At 48.7% G+C, this 20,098-nt stretch overlaps 1 protein-coding gene across 3 annotated transcripts in view; it reads right to left on the bottom strand.

Moving 5' to 3' along the window:
- The window catches only part of RBM19 (RNA binding motif protein 19), a 65,303-nt gene extending 47,074 nt beyond the window's left edge, over positions 1–18,229 (bottom strand). For 2 of the 3 annotated variants that reach the window (XM_027661642.1, XM_027661643.1), the window contains exons 1-21: positions 18,095–18,229; positions 17,069–17,251; positions 16,075–16,206; positions 15,818–15,856; positions 15,075–15,282; positions 13,712–13,986; positions 13,158–13,232; positions 12,829–12,907; positions 12,019–12,090; positions 11,117–11,317; positions 10,102–10,232; positions 9,586–9,707; positions 8,763–8,859; positions 8,209–8,319; positions 7,549–7,749; positions 6,971–7,088; positions 6,601–6,743; positions 5,483–5,543; positions 4,078–4,157; positions 3,249–3,304; positions 1,779–1,895 (exon numbers count right to left, since the gene is read on the bottom strand). In XM_027661642.1, coding sequence (XP_027517443.1) covers positions 1,779–1,895; positions 3,249–3,304; positions 4,078–4,157; positions 5,483–5,543; positions 6,601–6,743; positions 6,971–7,088; positions 7,549–7,749; positions 8,209–8,319; positions 8,763–8,859; positions 9,586–9,707; positions 10,102–10,232; positions 11,117–11,317; positions 12,019–12,090; positions 12,829–12,907; positions 13,158–13,232; positions 13,712–13,986; positions 15,075–15,282; positions 15,818–15,856; positions 16,075–16,206; positions 17,069–17,251; positions 18,095–18,130 — 2,537 coding nt within the window. In that variant the 5' untranslated portion in view covers positions 18,131–18,229. The remainder of the gene's footprint in view (positions 1–1,778; positions 1,896–3,248; positions 3,305–4,077; positions 4,158–5,482; positions 5,544–6,600; positions 6,744–6,970; positions 7,089–7,548; positions 7,750–8,208; positions 8,320–8,762; positions 8,860–9,585; positions 9,708–10,101; positions 10,233–11,116; positions 11,318–12,018; positions 12,091–12,828; positions 12,908–13,157; positions 13,233–13,711; positions 13,987–15,074; positions 15,283–15,817; positions 15,857–16,074; positions 16,207–17,068; positions 17,252–18,094) is intronic. The other variant, XM_027661644.1, reaches the window with a different exon arrangement.
- Positions 18,230–20,098: the final 1,869 nt, after the last annotated feature.

The raw sequence follows: 20,098 nt of genomic DNA, 5'->3' as shown, positions 1-20,098 counted from the left end.
GTCACCAGTACATGCAGCTGGAAGTTGCACATTCCTTACAATATTCATCAGACTGTTCCTCTGCCCCTCCTCTCCACAGCACTGAGGTGCCAGACAAGACAGGAGGAAAAAAAAAACCACACTAAAAAAGCCCCACAGTCTCTACTGGGCTTGTCTGTCCTTGTGATACACATAAACCTCCCAGCTCCTTGAACTTAACCCAGCACCCCAGAAAGCAAATAGATGCCCCTGGTTTTGTTTGCTCAAGCTTTAGGAAGGTCACCTCTGCAGCCACAGTGCTGGGATTTAAATTAGCAATGCTTCACGTGCTAAGAAAACTCAGAGGAGTGACTTGGAAGTCCAGGGATTTTGCCTGGACCTGTCAGGGTAGCACTGAAGCAAAAGCATCCAAGTTGCACAGCACAAGGAAGGAAAAGTTTTTGCTGTTTTACAGGGATCTTTACATTCTACCATCACCCTTTCAGCAATGTGTGTTTAAGAACCAAGTCATGGTCTGCCTTTGGTGAAAACCCCAGAATTCACCCCAAATCCAGTGTTGCAACACAGAGCTTTCCTTACACCTTGCATGTAAACAGCCTCCCAGCCGTGCAGGAACCTGCAGACAAGCCAGGAGAACACCACATGCCAAAAAAGTAGGTGGAATTCCCTGCAGACAGGGAACTGCACAGTTTTGCCTGGAACAAATCACTGCTAGTGGCTTTCATTGCATGATCTGGGCAGGTTTCAAAGAGTTAAGCAATTCCTGAACTCCTGAACTCATTCCCACAGCTGTGACAAAAGCTGAGTCTCTGCTTAGACAGGCCCACAAAGAGGCCACCTCCTAACACAGCAAGTACTCCACCATGCCCTGCACATCTGAGCTATCATCCTTATTTTGCAGATGGGAAAGTGTGATGGGCAGATTTGAACACAAATTCCTCCCAGTTTCCTTCTCCAAGCAGAGCAGGGACCATGGCCTGGGACAGTGAGCTAAACATTCTCATCCTGAGAGCAGTAGAGATGGTTTTCTTTTTACCAAGTTTCCCCTGTTTTCCAGGATGCATTGCAAGGCAGCAGGAAAGGTTGAGGACATACAGAACACATAGAAAGAAGGCAGGCTGGGGTCCCAAAATCCCTGTCCAACACTCGGCATTATCCCAGGCAGGTCTGATGGCTGACAAGGTTATTTCTTGTCAGAGAGAGTATTAAGGGCAGCAGAGTTCCACATCCTTACAGACAAGGGGCAACACCCCACCAAGTGTGGGAGGCACAAGCAGTGGAAGGGATGGATGGAAATGCTCCCTCCACGAGGGGATGGAGCTGCACCAACATGTGGGCGAGGCAGGTGGAGGAGGGAGCCAGCCCCACTCAAACCTGGGTGCTCCTCCCCAGGCAGATGTGCTGAGCACCAGGAATGCTGCTGTACAGCCTTCAGGAGAGAAGGAAAAATACCCAAGGCTAGATCATTTACTGGACAGGCATAGGGATCTCCAAGCTCCATGGATATCGACTGCATGGCTCCAACAGCTCACAGTGGCTCCAGCCACACCACCAGTTTATGGGATCACCATCTCACCAGTAGAATTTCCACACTGGTACCTCTACTGGAATTTCTACACTCTCAAACCATTTGTCTTTACACTCAGTAAAAGGCTTGCTTACTTCCACGAAGACAACAAAACTGCAGTTTTAAAATCCAGTATTTAAAAATCCAGTAACAAAATCCCATATGATAATCACATCAGCTCCAGCCCAGAGCACCCCACAGACCCAACAGGAAGCACATTTTTTTCCCCTACCTGAAGAGTTCCCTGACTTCCCTGACAGTGGCCTGGAAGGGGATGTTTCGGACCAAGATCTTGGAGGTCTTCTGCTTCTTGGCAGTTTGTTTCTTTCGGGAGGGTTTCACAGCGGGCCTGGGGAGGCAACAGCGAGGGCAGGTGAGGACCATGGGGCAGCAAAGCCCCCTTTGCACTGGGGCTGCTCCTTCAGGATTTGGAATGTGGAAAAATAAGGCAGTTGGCTCACACTGACACCCTCGCTCCTGACAGCGGGAATGTCACCCAGCACACCAGGAAGGAAGGAATTTCACTCATTTAAACCCCACATCTGCAAATGAAATAGTCCATCTTCAACCCCAGTTGTGGTCCTGGACTCGTGTTTTCCACTAACTTTTGTTCTGACGCCAAATCTCGTCCATTCAACTGTCAAAGAGAATGTACTAATTGATATATTTTAAAAAAAGTTAGCTTCATGTAAGCCAATTTTGATTCTTTTTCTTCCTGGCTTATAAAACATCAAGTGAAATTTTTGTAACAGAGAATTAATTTTTTTACCTCCAGAATTGTATTGCATTTGGACGAGGTCAGAATTTACCTAACACAAAAGACAGCAGCTTATTTCATAAAGCAAAGCACTGGATACCTGCTGAAGGGATTTTAAAAATCAAAATGGATAAAAATGGTTTATTAAAGAACTGAAATACAAAGTGCAGACAGGGAGCTGTCAGACAGCTTCTGGTCCCCAGGAACCAGATTTTCAAACAAATTTTGACATTTAAGATATTCTACCTCCAGTAGGGTTTCCAAAGTGCCTAAAGGACAGTGTTTAGGTGCCAACATTCACCTTCAAACATGTGGATTAATTTTCAATTTTGCATTTAGAATAGTCTGTACTGAATAAAAAGTAGGAAGGAAACCCTAAAAATTAAGACTCTAATTTCAAGTAAACTCACTCACAATTAACCATCTCCTCTGCACCTGACTGACCAAAGAGCAGAAGGTAAATCCAAATTTTTTTATCAACCAAGAAGCCTTTTTGTCTTGATTTGATCAGAATTGGCAGCAGAACATCATTCTTAAGCTTCTGTTTTCTCAGAGGAACTAGGGCAAAAGCTTTCATTACCTAGAAAATATTTATCTTCAAGAACTTTTTAAACCCCCTGGAACTTGGGCTATAGTTGGTTTTGCAATGCTGAGCAAAGCAGAGGGTTTAGAGGAACCTTTTCCTTGAGCATGGAAGGAAATTCTGTGCCTGGTTCTCACTTCAAGTTCCTTTCTGGGGTCCCACTACAGCTACTCATCATTTCTTTTTTTCTTTTCAAGCCAAACTGACTCTGTAGTAAAGCACAAAGCCTGATGTGTTCAACAGCTGGAGCACCACTGCTCACATCCCTCGTGATGCAGATGCCAGGGAAGAAGGGAAGAACCCACCAAACATTAGTGCAGCTTAAACATAACCCTGTTAAACAGGTGAGACGTGAGCTTTACCTGATAGCTCTCTCTGAGAGTTTCACTTCCAGCTTATGGCCATCTACAGAGCAGCCCTAGAAGTTAAAACAAAGAAACAACAACAAAAAAATAGTTAATGTAAATAAAGTAATTGAAAGTCAAAGTCACAACAGCTTCCAGGACATAAGCATAGCATTTCAAATCTTGCTTTTTTTTTTTCCATCTAGTCCTCCCCTTCTCCCAACCAAAGCTTTTCTCTGTTGAACACTGGTCATGCTTCCCACGCCCCAAAAACCTCCCAGAGTTCAGCCTCTTTCCTAATCATCCCTGGCAGGGCACAAAACATGCAGTGGGCACTGCACTGGGAACCTGGAGCCCTGCTGCCCAATCCCTGCCCAAAATACCCATTTTCCCCTCAAAAGGATGGAGCATGTACATTTATCCCAAGACTATCCAGGCTGTGGAATGTGAAATGACCACCTGGTGAAGGTGGGACTCATGGATAACAGTCATTGGACATGCACAGATGACACAGTAATTCCTTCAATCTCCAGCTGTCTGGTCCATAATATCCAGGTAGTGTGGACCAAACACTTGGCTGTTTTATTTTTATCATTCATTCCTTCAGAGGGCAGCCAAATCCTGTGCCATGGAGAAGGCAGGAGGAGGTTGGAAGACCCTGAAGTCACAGGCAGAGTCACAGAGGGTAAAGTCAAACTCTGCAGCACTAATTAAACACTAAGCAATATCTGTTCTCCCTGTGAGGGAGAACCTGGGTCTCTGCCCCTCTGCAAAGGGCACCTTGCAGAAAACTTCATTAAATTTCAAATTCATTACATTTCAATCATTGTACGTTTTTTGAGCTCACCTGGAGTCGGCGTAAGGCCTTCTGGGCACTCTCTGGCTTCTTGTACTCCACAAATCCAAAGCCCATGGAAAGCAAAGTGCCTGTCAAAAGAGAAAAGGGACTCTTTAAGCTACCAGGAAACAGGGATGGTCTAAGATGTAAAAACAAAACAGGAGCAAGTATTGATTGTCAGAACTGGGGGGACAGAAATTTAATACCCCAGGCAAAGGCCAGCCTGCCCATGTCCTGAGGCTCCTCATGAGCACCCCTGGCTGACTTGTTCTGACCAAGAACAGCTGGTTTTGGTTGCTGATGTCAAAAAGAAGAGAATCAATGCTGCACACAGAACAGATTTTTTGCTTTGCAACATTTCAGTGCAAAACTGAAAATAAAACACTGAGTGCTACAAAGCAACTGCTGACACAGACAGGAGAAAGTGATCCTGTTATGGAGACACAAATATTCATTCCCTAAACCTGAGTGGGCAGCTGCCACTTCTACAAGAAGGGAGAGGACACCAATTCCATCCCCTAATCCACAGCAAAGCTTTGCATCGCCTGCAGTCACACCAGTACAGGAGCGATGATTAAGTTATGATTAATAATGAGGGAAGGAAAAATCCACAAGTGAAAACATAACACTCAGTTTCCAACTTCACCACCTCAGTGGTATCAGACTGCAGGGATGACCCACAGGGACAGAAGGGGAGCTCTCGGGCAGGTGGTACGAGATCAGCCCAGACTGGGATGTTGCTGTCTGGTCATGAGCACATCAGACACACCAGCAGTACTGAAGAGTTTGCTTTATTTCTTTTTCTTTCACTGGATCCAAGTTTTTAAGTACCCCATGAAAGAGAAGCCCTGTCAAGGCAAAATCTCATAAAGCTTTGCAGCTCCCAGAAAGAAGACACGGCCCTTCCAGCCAGCACTTGCCTTAATCCAACTCTTCCCAACGGCCTGGAAAGTGAGAGCAGTCAATGCAAGAGCACAGTCACTTGTCCCTGCAGCCTGTGGGGCCCAGGGCTGGCAGGCAGAAGGCAAAGGAAGCCCACTCAGCCCAGCACTCAGCCAGACACCCTCGAGGATCCCGGCCCTTCCTGCGGATAACGCGCCGGGCGCAGTTAAATCATGGCGGGGCACCGGTTCCTTTCAACCTGCATCCTGCTCTCTTCTGTGCTTCTGAAGGAGTCTGCCTTCTCTATCTCAAGATCTCAAGAGAAGGCAAATTGAGCTTAACCTCCTAGACCGAACCCCGGGGTATGTTTGGTTGCTGCTTTCAGCCATTTCAGCAGCAACACTTCTAGAAACACTAAGGATTTTGCCAAGGAGAACACAAATGCTCAGCCGGATGAATGCTAAAGCAATGCCACACCTGAGCCCTCAGCAACCAGCCAAGGGAAGGAACTGAACAGCAACATCTAGAGTACCTGCTTTGTCTTTCTTCTTGGATATTGTGCAGCTCTTCAGGGCTCCCACTTTGGAGAATGTCTGCAAGGAATTTGGACACGTGATTCAGTTCCCTTTGTCACAGGCTTGCAGCTCAACTTGAGTGACAACGTGCCCCTCTCCCACAGCAGCACACACTCACAGGCCCACCTCCCCCAGCACACACCTGACAAGCAGTCACTGCAGCTCAGTCTTTCTTACAAAATTATTTCTGTAAAAATTTACACACACACACACACTAAAAGATTGTTAAAGAAATCACCATGTGTTCCCATAAATCCTCTACCACTCCTTAGAAACAGTGCAGAGATCTGAGATGGCACTGGAGCAACACTGTGGATTACAAGATGTCCTCAGGCAGGTAGAGACCTTAGGGGTGGGTAACTTCTGTGATGTCCCCAAAAATTCACCTCTTTCCGAAGATAAACTATTTTTTTGACTTCTTTGTAAAACTACACTCAGAAGTCAAAAAAAGAAGAGGGGACAAGCCCCAGTCCTCCTCTGGACATTTATTTGTCCCCAGACCCAAATGGACCAGGGTCTCTACACAGTCTCACAGCCCCAAGGCAGAGGAACACAGGTCCAGGATGGACTGACACTGCTCCAACATTCTTGGGCCATGGAATGTGGCATTTTACACAGCTACAAAAACTGGCAGAGTTGAGAATTCCCAATTGCTTTTCCCTATTCTGCTATTAGCATCCCACATGGTTTTAGTAATGCTACACTCTCTCCCAAGTGCTTTGCTGAGGCAAAGCAGCACAGACAGCTCAATGGCAGGAGAAGCTGAGATGAAAAGCACATCTCTGAAACCATCCTTTATTTATTCATTGCCTTCACACACAAAGCAGGATGAGGGAAATGCCTATCCCAAGGAGAAGCATTACAGAAAGCATGGGAAATGAGGAGTCTTAAAAGATTTTCTACTGCCTCCACCTGTCCCAAGGTGGAATTAAACCCCATCAAAACAGTTTCAGATACATTTGTCTTAACTGATGCCTGAAACCCCAAAGTGGATATTCCCAGTCCCAGTGTAATAATGTTTTCTCATCTCCCACTGCAATTTAACTGCTTTAAACACTATATCCCCATGGCTCACCTCCTTCAGTGTGTCTTCTGTGGTGGCAAAGTTGAGGTTTTTGATGAACAAGGTACACCCAGGAATGTTTTCTTCCTCCTCCTCCTCTTCTTCCTCCTCTTCTTCCTGTGCTGTTGCTTCCCCTGAGTCCTTTAGAGCTTCACCTGAAACAAAAAGGATAAACCAAACTTTGTAAGATGAAACAAAGTCAAACTTAGGGGGAGCTTGCCCACTCAAATTCTGGGAGAGCCCCTGGAATGGGGAGAAAGGGAAGATCATGTCCTTGCAGTGGGAAATCACCCAGACAAAGCATATATTGTGGTCTGACACGAGCAGGGAAACACTACAGGGACCCACAGTCTGTCAACAGCAAGTTGGACAAAGTTCTTACCTGGTACCAGCCCTGCTTCATCCTCCTTTTCTGGAACCTCAACCTTTTTTTTCTGAGGGGCTGGGCTTAAGAAGACACCCATTGGAGCCCATTCCAGATACAACGGCACAGAATGAAACTGTGAAGAGATGACAGGAAAGAAATGAAGACTGAAGGGCAAGGCCTGAAGAAAAACCTCTGCTCTCAGCCTCATCTTCACCTCGCTCTGTAATGGAAGACACCAGTGGAAAAGCTGAGTAGCTTTTCTAGCTGGTTAAATTCTTTCACAAAAGGATCCAGCCTCATTCAGGACCACAGTCTACCATGTATTACACTCCTGTGTTGTGAAAGGGAAAAGAAACCTTCTAAATATGTCACAGTCCCCTCCTCCAGCCATTCTCTGCAGGCTGAACCCTACTTAGCCACTGCTGCACAAGGATACATCAGGCAACTCCCCAAATCCACGGGACAGAGGGTAACAGCAGCGGCTCTGGGATAACTCGCTTCCCTCAAAACTCCCGCCCCCCTCACACAGCAGGCACTCCATCCTGCAGCTTCCCAAGCAGCCACGATCCACACTCTGCAGGCAGCTGCCTCACCTTGGAGTAGGCCAGCCTGGTGAACGCCTGCTTGGCCTCTGTTGGCTCCAGGAACTCCACGATGGCCGTGATCCCCCCCTCTGGCAGCAGCACCCGGCCCAGGCTGCCATGTTGGCCGAACACGTCCTCCAGCTCCGCCGGGCTCGTGCCGGCCGGGAGGTTCTTCACCAGGATCACCGTCTTGCTCCGCTCCCCAGCAGCCTGGCAAGTTCGGGGGGGAAAGAAAAGGAAGATGGGATTTAAAACTGCGAACTCTGACAACTGCCTAACTGAAGATTTCAGATCCAACACACCGTGCTCTGTCACTCCACGCCACCCCTTTCCAGGGTCCAAGAGGGCAAACAGCCATTTAGAAAACACTTCCTGTAAGATCCACACCTCAGAACAACCTCCCTGTTCCACAAATGCTCATGTGTGGAGGTTCCAGCTCCAGATCCACCCTGATATGGACACAGGACTCCCTCCCTGACCATACTAAAGCCATCACATTATGGATTTAAACCATGCTGAGGGCAGCTGCATTTTCAAATGGATATAACATTTCCTAAGGGTTCAATCCTGCAAGATGGTGAGGATTTAATTACCAGTTTCAGAGAGAGATGAGGACACCAGGACTAGAGGAGGTAGGTCCACACTGCTGCCTCCAGCTGAGCATCTCACCTGACTGAAGGAATCCAGGCTGACTCCATTTTCAATGAGGAACCGGCGAATTTCCTGGACCAGCTCGGTTTCTCCCAGAGCAACTCTCACTGCCACGCTGTCTTTACTCTCCTGCAGGCAAGAATGTCAGTCACCTGCTGTTCCTGCTGCTCCAAGAAGCAGATGTAAAGGAAATGTGGCAGAAAGCTTAAAGGTAAAATGCTCCAGCTCCTCTGAAGCTGCTGGAAGTTTTGCTGTTGGAATCGGAACACTTCCCAAAGCAAAACAAAGTTTCCAGGAAGGAACTGAGCTTTCAGGTGTAAATTCCCATCAATTGTTGGTTATGTAGAAAAACAAAATTCAGGCACAGAAAAGCAGAGTGGGAAAGAAGGCTGGGAGTGTCACTGTCCTAGTGACAAAGGGATTGATGGGCTCAGATCCCATAGAGGTGCTACAGCACCACAGATCTCAGCCTCACGGAAGCATGGGGGCTTTTGATGCACAACGAGACCAGGACACAAGGAAACAGGTAGGAAAGTGATCTCCCACCCCAGCTGATGAATAACCCAACTCACAGGATCCAGCACTTGGCTTTTGGAAGCGTTGTACTTCTGAGCCATGGCATCAGCCACAGCGTTGGTCCCCACAAACAGCGTGTTCCAGTTGTGAGAGCTGCAGAGACAAACAAGGTTCAGAGTCATACAGCCCCTTCTTCCACTGAGGGCTCTCTAGTTCATACTCCTGGGAAAAAATAGCCTTGAGTGACATCACAAGGAGCCAGAATGAAGAGTCAGAGAGAAAGAAGGGTGGAATATCCTTAGAGAATTGACAGGATGAGGGAGACATGTCTGGAGGGCAAACAGAGAGGCAGCAGTGCAGACAGTTGAGCTGTTCTTCCCTAGACCTCACTGGTCACAGCTCTGCAGCTACAGCTGGGAGTTCAGATGTTGACTCAGAGGAACACACCTTTCCAACTGTTTTCCTAAAACCACAAATCCCATGCAAGCAAGGTTGCATCTCTGTCCCTTTAAATCAGAAAGTATTGGCCACTTCTTTCAAACTAATTTGCACATAGCAAGATAAAGTTCCTACAAGTTTTAGGAATACAGGTGGTCAAGTAGAGGAGAAAGACCCAACTGATCTGAAACCACCACCCTGAAGAATTACAACTTTTATTAGACACCAGAGAAATAAACTCATAAACAAAGTCATTCAAAACCCTGTTTTTCTCAATTTCTGCTGCTCACTGAACTACTCGAAAAGAGGAGTCACGTGGGTAAGAGACAAAGGAAACAGAGCTGCACAGCAAATGCTTTATTGACTTTGGGAATCTATACAGCCCTGCAAAGACCCCACAGGCATTTCTGCCACTTGGGAATTTGGCAGGTTGTGTTGTACCTGGCACTGTTGGCTTTGTCCTTGGCCTCTTTGCGCTTTTTGTAGGAGGAAGATTCTTCTGCATCCCCATCTTCGATTTTTTCCTTTTTGATCGTGGATGGTAAAAGATGCATCATCCTGCCCTAGGAGACAGGAAGAAGAGGTCCAGCAGCTTTGAAATAATCCACAGAAGTCCATGAGCTAAGTAGAGTGGAGGAAATTTTCTGGCACCTTTGCTAGATAAACAGCCAAGGTAGAAGGAGGGAACTTTCCTTCCCAAAGGAGACATGGTTGCAAGTCAGAGAGGTCGCATAAGAGACAGATTTGGAGCTCTTTCCCTACCTCTAACAGGATTTTGGTGCCTGCAAGGCTGTTCAAACCAAGCTACTATACCAAAAACACCTGTGTTCCCACACAGCACAGCAGAAGAGACTCAACCTGTGCAGCAAAGCACAGAAGGAAACTCTTGGCCATGTTAGTAACAAACATGCCCAGCAGTTGCAGCCCAACAGCACAGGAAAACCATCAGTTCTGTACCTGGAACACCTGCCCATCCAATTCTGCAAAGGCCTTCACCGCGTGCTCAGGAATCATGTAGGTGATGAAAGCAAATCCTTTGGGCTTCTTGGTCAGTCTGTCAATAGGGAAATGGATCTCCGAGAGGGGCCCTGCAGGAGGAAATGCTTTATGGTGAGAGATGTCCCTGAACAGCCACCACACAGGATCCCAGAATCATTTAGGATGGAAAAGAGCTCTGAGATCACCGAGTCCAACCTGAGACTGACCTCCACCTTGTCAACTAGATCATGGCACTACGTGTTATGTCCAGTTATGAACACCTCCAAGGATGGTGACTCCACCAGCTCCCTGGGCAGCCCCTTATGATGTTTAACAATGCTTTCTGTGAACCCTGATGTCCAATCTGAACCTCTGAAGAGGATGGGAAGGGTTACACTTTGAACTGGCATCTCCCAGACACAGCCAGGGATGAGGGAGCCAGGGATGAGGGAGCCAGGGAGGGCAGAGCAGCTCTGGATATTGCACAGGGTGTGTGGGGAGCCACCAACCTGAGCCAGGAGCTGCAGGCTGACAAGGTGGGCCCAACGAAAGCACCCCAAGCCTGGCTGTGCACCACGTGGCAGTTCACAGGGCTCTGACACATGACACAAACCAGGCAAGCTCTGAGTAGTTGCATTTATCTTCAGTCTTAGTCCTTCCACAACCTAACCCTCTCTGCCCCCAGGACACTCAAATGCAAAGATAGCCTTAAATCTGTTTAAATTCAAGGTAGAAAAGGGAAACTCCAAGCTTCCACCTGCCATTCCAAACAAACTTGGGGTGTATCTCAGAGATTCCCCTCTTACCTGCAGCATCTATAAGTCTCCTGCCAAGCACACACCACCACAACAGGCAATAAAGATGATGAGAGCTGGGCCATATTCAAGAGATGTGGGACATAGAGCTTTGTCCACTCACACCCAGCACGAAAACCTCTGTGTTTCCAAAGGAAAGATGTTGCTCTGCAAGTCTCAGTCCCAGGGCAAACACTCACCATACTTTGAAAAGATCTTCTCCAAGTCCTCCTCGGTGCTCGTAAAGGGAAGATTCCTGACAAAGAGTCTCCCTGATTCAGACAAGTCCTCTTCCTCCTCATCATCCCTCAGCCTTCTCTGCCATGGTTGGTTAGTGGGTTTTGCTGGAACAGTTTCTTTTGGGTTGTTCCTGCATCGGGAAACCTCAACACATCGTCCACCTGAGCCACAACCACACACAGAGGCACGTTAGGTGCTTCCAGAGTCTATGGGTAACCAGCATCAAGGCACAAAGAGCCCAAGGTTACAGCAGTGACACAAGCAATTACAGTCCCAATCCCACAAGCAATTACAATCCCAATCCCACAAGCTCTGAGCAGGACTCTGCCTGATTTAAAAAAAAACAAAACAAAAACAAAAAAAGAGGTGGTGGGGGCTACAAGAGATCAGTCCTCATAAAAATCAGGTTATCAACAACTCCCCAGTCTCCCTTCCTTTCAGGGAGCTCCAGCCCCTCTGCCTGTGCCAGCCAGGCTCCTGAGCAGCTGTTCCCATTCTGCATGTGGGTTTTGCAAATGTAATTTCAGGAGTTCCACTAAGGCCAGGCACAGGTCTCAAGCACAGGCTTACAGAACTGTTTGTACAGATCCCAACCAGACTGAAACATCACTTTTATCCCAAGAACAAGATACACCTCGAGCACAGGACAAAACACGAGGGCCCAAGAGGAACAGGCACAGTTCAGTCACTTCCTCCTGACACAGCACCGGGTTTATCCCGTGTGGGCTAAGTAGAGGAACCACCCCCACCATCTGCCTGGGAAAAACTAAACAACAGGAGATACTCCTACAGTGAACACTCCAGCAGCTGAGCACCCTGCCAGTGGCATCAGCCAGAACAAGGAGGAACAAACAGCCCTTACCCATGTATTCTTTTTTTCTCTTCAAGGCCCTCTGCACTTCTGCTTCACTCTTCAAGTCAACAAAGATGTAACCTTGGAGGAAGGAAACGTTCAACTGAGCATCATGTGGGGAACATACAGCCACTAATTGGCTAATTAAGGGTGAATTGGGCTTTCTCTAATGTAGATTCCTATAGATAAAGCATTCAGCTCCCATTAAAGTTTCGATCCAGCCTGAAAATGGCCACGTCCGACTGGAAGGCTGCCTTTAAAAAGCTTATTCTCTACATACAAATCAAAGAAGCCCAACTTAATAGCTGAAGGAGGTTTTTACAGGTATCTCCAGGAGGAAATAAAAGGTGCATCTGTTTTTAGGCTATTAAAGGAAAAGACCACATAGCAAAGCTCCCTGACAACTCCAGGAACCTGCTCCAAACTCTTTCACAGGTATCTCCAGCAGTCACAGCCTGTCAGGAGACTCACCTTGGCTAAAGGCTGCCCTGCAGCCCACAAACACAGCTCAGCACAGTCCCTGGGTGCTGCTGCAGCTATCCCAGGGGAACAGGCCTTTCCTTGGCATAGTTTGGGACGTTTAGGAAAATTCTGGAGGCAGATCCTGCAGGTACTCCTAAGGGAGCACAGCCAACATTACTCTGCCCCAGGCATCTTATGGACAGCAAGTAGGGCAGGAGAGCTGCAAAGTCACAGAAAGGTCTGGAATAATCAGGACACAAGCCAGTGCTTTGAAACTGCAGATAAAAAGAGCAGATAAAAGGACTGAGAGGTCCCCTAACTCACAGGTCCACCCCCACTTCCACACATAGACATTACCTGAATTCTTCCCCTGGGTGTTTTTTCCTATCCTAACTGCCACTGGCTTCAGAGGCAAGAAGAAATCACGAATCTTTTCCTGCAGGAAGAATTAGAATTGTCTGAATAAGTTCTCAGTTGCAGGAAGCAGCAAGTTGCAGACTTAGGTTTTCATATCCAGTATAAAAAACACCCCGTGCAACAAAACATCTCTGCACAAAGCCAGTCCTAAAGTTTCCCTGACTGCCCACAGAACCCTCAAAACTGCTCCACAAGTGAAAAGTCTCTGCAAAGATCATGTTAAGAACCCCCCCTGGAGCCTCCATCCCCAGCTGGGTAACAAAACTTGCCTCAGTGATGTTCGAGGGGGCACCGCGAAGTTTCACTGTGAATGGGGTGCTGGCTTCTGCTGAGCTGCCTTGGTTCTGCACACAAGGATGGGGAAAACAAAGGAAAAAAAGCTGAATGAAAGAAGAAAAATCACAGCACAACAAGTTGGTCTTGTCCAACAAACAGGAGGCTGAAGAGTGGGAGGGAATATAGAGAGATTCTCATCACCACAACAGCCTGGGGGGCAGGTTGGGAGGGTGGGACAGTCAAACCCCATCACTGACACTGAGTTCTGCAGGACAGCATTTTATGCAGACAGGGATGGACACAGGGAAAAACAGGAAAGCCTCTGAAAAGAGGCACTAGCAGCACTTGTTTGGAAGGCTGATCTTTAGGAATTCATTCCTAAGAAGAGATTTTTTTAATGGCTCTCACCCAGTGAGCCAAACCAGTTGGTACCTAGAGGGTCCTGCAGCCTTAACAGGCCTTCAGCTCACCCCTGGAGAGACTGACAGACACACGCTACCCATAAAGCTCCTGCCTGAGAGAAGACAAAAGTCTAATTCAGCTGTACCTCTACTGTAGATCCTTTTTTCTTCTTCTTCTCCACTGGTGTCTCTTGCTGTGTGTGTTGGGCTTTTACCTTCCCCTTTTTATCTGTGCAGGTGCCAATGGTTTCTGCAATGCCCGAATCCTCCTCAGTCTCACTTTCCTCTTCCACCTCTTCCTCAGTATCTGTTTCTTCATCTGTACTGGATGAGGAAGAATCCTTCACCACTTTAGATTTCAGGTACTCCATATCTGAGAGGTCTCTGCTGTTAGCTGCCTTCTTCCTTCCTTTCTTTGCTGCTGGGGAGAAGAGACCAGAGGAGTTTTGCAAAAAGATGCTGCTGCTCTTTCCTCAGCCAGAGAAAAGCTGAGAACTGGTACAATCATGACAATCACCTTCCTCCACCCTTTCCATGGGAAGGAAAGGCTTGAGAACAGCAGAGCAATTTTATCTCAGCACTTCCAGGCTGACAATTTGTTTTTCAAAGCAACAGTTCAGGTATAAAACAAATTAGAGAGGAGATGGAGGAACTCCATGACAAGGGATTTTGTCACAATTTTAACTAAATACTCCAAGCACACCACAGAGAAGGTTTTAAAATGTTCAGTTTAGTTTTGCAAGGAGCAGGACAGAGGAAGCTGTTCCTCCAAAACAGCCCTCCACCCCTTGCCAAGTCACACCTACACCTGAGTTACCCAAAGGGAGAAGAGGAGCAGCAGGGAAAACGCTGTTCACTCCAACAGAACAGCATAAGGAAATACCATGTAGGGAGGGAGAAAGGCTCCAAAACCACACCCATCATTGCTGCAGGGACACTGGATTCTAAAAGACATACACTAGACAGCAGCCCAGACTTCCCAGTCTTCTAAGTTAACCCACTACTCCAGTTTTCCTTTCACGATCCAAGATACTGAACTCTGTCTCTTCCCATCAACCCCAACAGGGCCCAAGCACACACCATTTCCAGAAATGTGCAATCAAAGGCAGACTAGGTAAGTTCACAGACAGGTTATTCAATAAACAGAAACCACATCCAGCTCTGGAAATCCCAGGGATGAAAGTAGGTGCAGGCTAGGAGAGCATTTAAAGGAAAGGTGCAGACTTTTTGCCCTGTTCTCTTCCCTAACACTGCCCTAAGGACCCAGGGGTAGGCACAGATGCTTAATATCAGAAAATATCACAAACTGCATTTCCCACATTTCCCCAAATTTGGGAAAACAACCATACATCCCACAGCACACAGAATGAGCATCATGCTTGAGGAACCACCTTCCTTGTTACAGTGTCTCTGTGTGGAGGAAGGACTCTGATTTGGGTCCTGTCAGCACCTCTGCCCTCACAGTCACCGTGACCAACACAAGCAAAGGGTGACAGTTCCTTTTGGTACCTTTAGTTTCCTCCTCATCTTCAGAGGGCTCATCCCCATCCTCACTCAGCTCCTCAGACTCATCTGAATCAAAGTTGAGATAATCAGCTGCTGCTGTTGGTTTGCTCTTCTTGGGCTCCTCTGGCAAAGTGTCATTAGCCCAAGTGGCCACCTGAGACCGTTTCTGGTGAACCACCAAGAACTCCTGGAATTTTTTATCTTCTTCCAGCTGTTAAAAAAGAAACCAAGCAGATAAGCTGTGAAGACAGACAGAGGAAAGCTAGTAGTTGAGTTTGAAATAAAGATATCCCCTCATTTCCAGCAAAGTAAAAAAAAAGTCCCTTAAGGAGAGCTCAATTTACACTGACAAGGTGAGCCCTTAAAGTGATTAAAGTCTTCATGAGATCTCTCATTCCTACTCTTTTTTTTATAACTCATTTTTAGAAAGTACTTTAAAAAAGAAAATGAAACATAAAAAAGAGCAAAAAATGTAGAAGTTAAATGTGAAAAATCTTGCATATGGTTAAAACCCAGAAATGTTGAAACAGGATTGTCCTGGATGCAGAGTGTGGTCATGGGGGAGTAGATGACAATTAAAAGACTGGACCCCAGTGTTGGGGCTGTTAAAATGAGGGCTTGTTGCAGTAGAATTGGACTGTCACAGCCTGAATTAATAGCATGGGAAGGAGTACAGTAAGGAACTATTCAACTCTTGCTGTTAATAGAAGCAAGAATGTAGGGACTGCAATTCAACCTCAACTCACCTCCTTCAAGTTATCCGTGGGATCTTTCTTCTTTTTATCCTTGGGGAAAAAAAATTAGAAAGGCTTATTAGAAGCACAGCCAATTTCAGGGAACATAATGGCCCAGGGAACAGAGATCCCAAGGCAGAAAATCCCAGAACCAGGACTCCAACATCCACTGTCCCAGCTGTTCTGTCCCCTTCTCCACACACCAGGCCAACCTTCTCTCTGCCACATCACTGACACATCAGAGCCTCAAGGGATCAGGCAAGACTCACTTTCTTTGGGGCTGCAGGAGCTGCACTTGCCACAGGCTTCTCTGTCTGTTTGTCTGAGGCAGGAACCTTCTGAGAGTGTTTACTCCATGCTTTAGGTTTTGAAGGGTCACCAAAAGACTTGCATAACTCCACCTGGAAAGAATCAGATCTCTAATTAAACACATGTTCAAGAGTCTGCTTCTGTAACTGCTGCATAACTTCACTCAAGAATCTTTATTGCAACCCTGATGGGATGGAGGGTGAGCAGGAGAACAGGTAACTTCATACAGATGTTCATTTTAAAAGCACAGAGCTACATGTTCAATCATGGGAAACAATCAAACATGGGAAACACTTTGTTGTGCTCATTTAAGCCGAGTCATATCATCATTTAATCCTGGAATGGTTTGAGTTGGAAGGGACCTTAAAGTTCATGTTGTTCCAGGGACATGTTCCACTAAACCAGGTTGCTACAAGCCCCATCCAACCTGGCCTTGGACACTTCCAGGGATGGGGCAGCCACAGCTTCTCTGGGAAACCTGTGCCAGGGCCTTCCCACCCTCACAGGGAAGAATTTCTGCCTAATACCTAATCTAAACCTGCCCTCCTTCAGTTTGAAGGCATTCCCCCTTGTACTGTAACTACAGTTCCTGATGCAAGTCAAGTCAAATAAGTTATCCTGTTTATCCTGAATCATTTTCTATCCAGAACAGCAAGATTTGAAATGAAAAAATGAGCTGAAATGCAAAATTTCAGATTATGACAGCTCAAAATCTGACTGTGTTGCTCCAACCAGCCCTGAAATCAGTGCTATGCACAACCACAGCCCAGCTGAACCCAGCACCTGCTGAGACTCCAGCAATGAGAGCTGGCACCAGGCTTTGCTGCTTTACTGCAGAGACCTTCACCTTCAGGCTTTTCTGATCCCAGCTACTCACCCCTAAGACCACCAAAATCTTCAACACCAAACCTTCTAAAAAAATCCCAAGGAGATAATTTTTCAGCAGCAACTCACCGTGATCCTGGAAGTATCTATGAAGCTTTTGTTGAAATGCTTCAGGGCCGTTTGAGCTTCATCCTCAGACCTGTAGCCAATGAAGCCAAATTTCCTGAATTTGCCATCCTTGGTGAACTTCAAGCAACAATCAGTCAGCGTTCCAAAGGCAGCAAACAGTTTCCTGAAGCGATCCTCCTTCATCTGGGAAAGAGGAAGGACAACGAGAAGGGAAGTCAGCCATGGAATGCAAATACAGAGATGCTTTGTGGACAAGTCCAAACCAAAAGGTTCTCTACCAAAGGGCTTCTGAAGGGCTGTAGGAACCACACAGTGGAAACCAAATCCCTTCACCCCTCCATGAATCCCCTCCATACACACAGGGAACACGGTGGGATCCTGTGGAGGACCTGACTGGGGCAGAGCAGCACAGTGGGCACCTGTACCCACCTCCAGACACCGAGGGAAGGGCAATGGCCACAACAAGCTCTGCTCCCCCACCCTGAGGGGCTGCCAGCTCCCCTGCCCTGGGGCACCTCCACACGCTGCTTCCAGCCCCCCAGGGCACCTCCCTGACTACTCCAGGAGCTCTCCCTGCCCAACAGCCCCCACCATCCTATCCCCAAGGGAATCCCCACGCTCTCCCAGGAAGATCTCCGTCCCAGTACATCTCCACAATCTCTTATGCTCCTAGAGCCCCTTCCGCCAGGACATCTTGCTGCTCCCCCATCAAAACATCTTCCTCTCCCCATCCCGAATCGAGAACTTTCCCCCCACGAGAGGATCTTCTCGCTCACCCCCGCCCCCACCACACCGCGGGACTCCTTCCCCTCCCGCTGCCTCTCCCTGACCGAGAACCTCCTCGCTCACCCCCCTCCCCTCCCAGTGCCTCTCCCTGACCAGGAACCTCCTCGCTCACCCCCCTCCCCTCCCAGTGCCTCTCCCTGCCCTCCCATCCGCCTCCCCTCGGCGCGTCCCCTCAGACCCGTCTCTACACCCGCCACACCCCTTTCACCGGCCTTTTCCGCAACCTCATGGCGGTCTCACCCCATTGGGGAGGTTCTTCACGATAAGCCGCGACATGTCAGCGACAGGACCCGCGGGGAAGGGAGCCCGGAGCGCTCGGACCCGCCGCTCTCAGCGCCGCGCACGCCGTGCCGTGGGCGCCGCCATGTTCCCAGCGGGTCACGTGGGCCGGGGGTGCGGTGGGACCCGGATGTTGGTCCTTAGCAACGGCCCCTTAGCAACGGGGCCCTGCGGGGTGCAGGGGGAGCGTCACTGGGGCACCGGGGGACAGCGACAGGCGGCGAGGGGGGGAATACGGGCGAGAATCCCTCTGATCGCCCCCGGGTTTCCCCGAGGTGCGAGGCTGAGGTCCCCTGGCCTGTCTGCGCTGCTCGGCGAGGCCGCAGGAGGGAGCTCGGCGCCCGCCGGTCCCGGCTCCGGTCGGCCACGGAGCCGAATTCCCACCGGCGCTGTTGGGCTTGAGCGAGGGGAAGCCGCAGTCCCCCGCTGCTCTGAAAGCCACGAAGGAGCGAGGAGGGAAGGGGGACAGAGGGTCTGGACCAGAGAAGCCGTGGCTGCCCCATCCCTGGAAGTGCCCAAGGCCGGGTTGGACGGGGCTTGGAGCAACCTGGTCTATGGAAGGTGTCCCTGCCCAGGGCAGGGGGTGGAATGAGATGAGCTTTAAGGTCGCTGCAAAACTGAACCATTCCGTGATTCTAAGAGAAAACAACTTCCCTCCAAGCAACAGCTAAATAACCCCATGGCCAGGAGATGTGTTGTCCCACGGACAAAAGAGGGCAAAAACCATGGGGAAAAAAATATCCCTTAAGGGTTATTAAACACTGTGGGTCCTTTTCTACCTAAACATCCAACTACAACTTCCTCATGAGGAGCAGTAGAGGGGCAGCACTGATCTCTGCTCTCTGTGAGCAGGGACAGGACCCAGGGAACAGCTGGAATTGTGTCAGGGGAGGTTTAATTTGGATTTCAGGAAAGGGTTCTTCTCCCAGAGGGTGACTGGGCACTGAACAGGCTCCCCAGGGCAGTGGGCATGACCCCAAGGCTGCCAGAGCTCAAGGAGTGTTTGGACAGGGTGAGATTTTTGGGGTGTCTGTGCAGGGCCAGGAGTTGGACTGCATGATCCTTGTGGTTCCCTTCCAACTCAGGATGTTCTATGATTCTGTGATCCATTGCTGGAAGATAAGCATACTTTGGGGAAGCAGGACTATTCATCTTCAAACACCCCCTCCTGCTCACAGCCCCTCAGCCCAGCTCTGCCCATCTTACACAAGGCACTACAAGTAACCTGGACCCGAAATCTGACTTTACACCTTTATTCCCAGAGGAAGATCCTCAGGGCATCTCTCAGCTCCAGCACAGACCTCACTGTTTCCCCACCCAGAGATGCCTCTGCCAAGATCAAGCCACCCCAGCATGGAGCTTTTCCACTCCCCCCCATATCATGTCCTAATGCCCCTATGAGTTCGGTTCAGCTGGCTGAGCCTATCCCAAAGGCTCAGAGCAGCGGGGAACACAGGGCAGAGAGCTCTTTGGGGGAGGCAGCCCTGACCCAGCCACACCACTGCTATGTCCCAGTGTCCTGGTGGGACTGGAATGCAGGATGGTTAACTGCAGATTCCAGCCTGAGCCAATGCTCTCTCTCCAGGAAAGCAGCAAGGAAAACACTTGCATTCATTTTCCAGGTAGGAAGAGCAGGGACAATGGCCAGGCTCAGTGCAGGGGAAGCAGGAGAGGGTGGGATGGTGCTGGGAATGTCATCTGGTGCCCTGCTCAAAGGGAAAGTGCTCAGCACAAGCCCCTCTACTCCCACAGCCCCAACTGGGGGCTCCCAGGGGACTCCTGTGCCCCTTCACCTGCTCTTCAAAGGAGTTTCTGTGAGGTGTCACAGCACAAGGACACAGCTCCCTCCTCTCCCTCCCCCCTGTGCCCTCTGCTCCTGCCTCGTCCTTGGCCGGGCTGTCAGGGATGTCACTTGGGATGAAGGCTGGCACTGACAGGACACTCTCACCATCACTAACGCTTCCA

This window comes from Corapipo altera, unplaced genomic scaffold (genome assembly GCF_003945725.1).
Source record: "Corapipo altera isolate COAL_440 unplaced genomic scaffold, ASM394572v1 150, whole genome shotgun sequence".
NCBI classification, from domain to species: domain Eukaryota; kingdom Metazoa; phylum Chordata; class Aves; order Passeriformes; family Pipridae; genus Corapipo; species Corapipo altera.
Note: the sequence above shows the minus strand (reverse complement) of the source record. Positions and strands in the feature narration are given on the sequence as shown.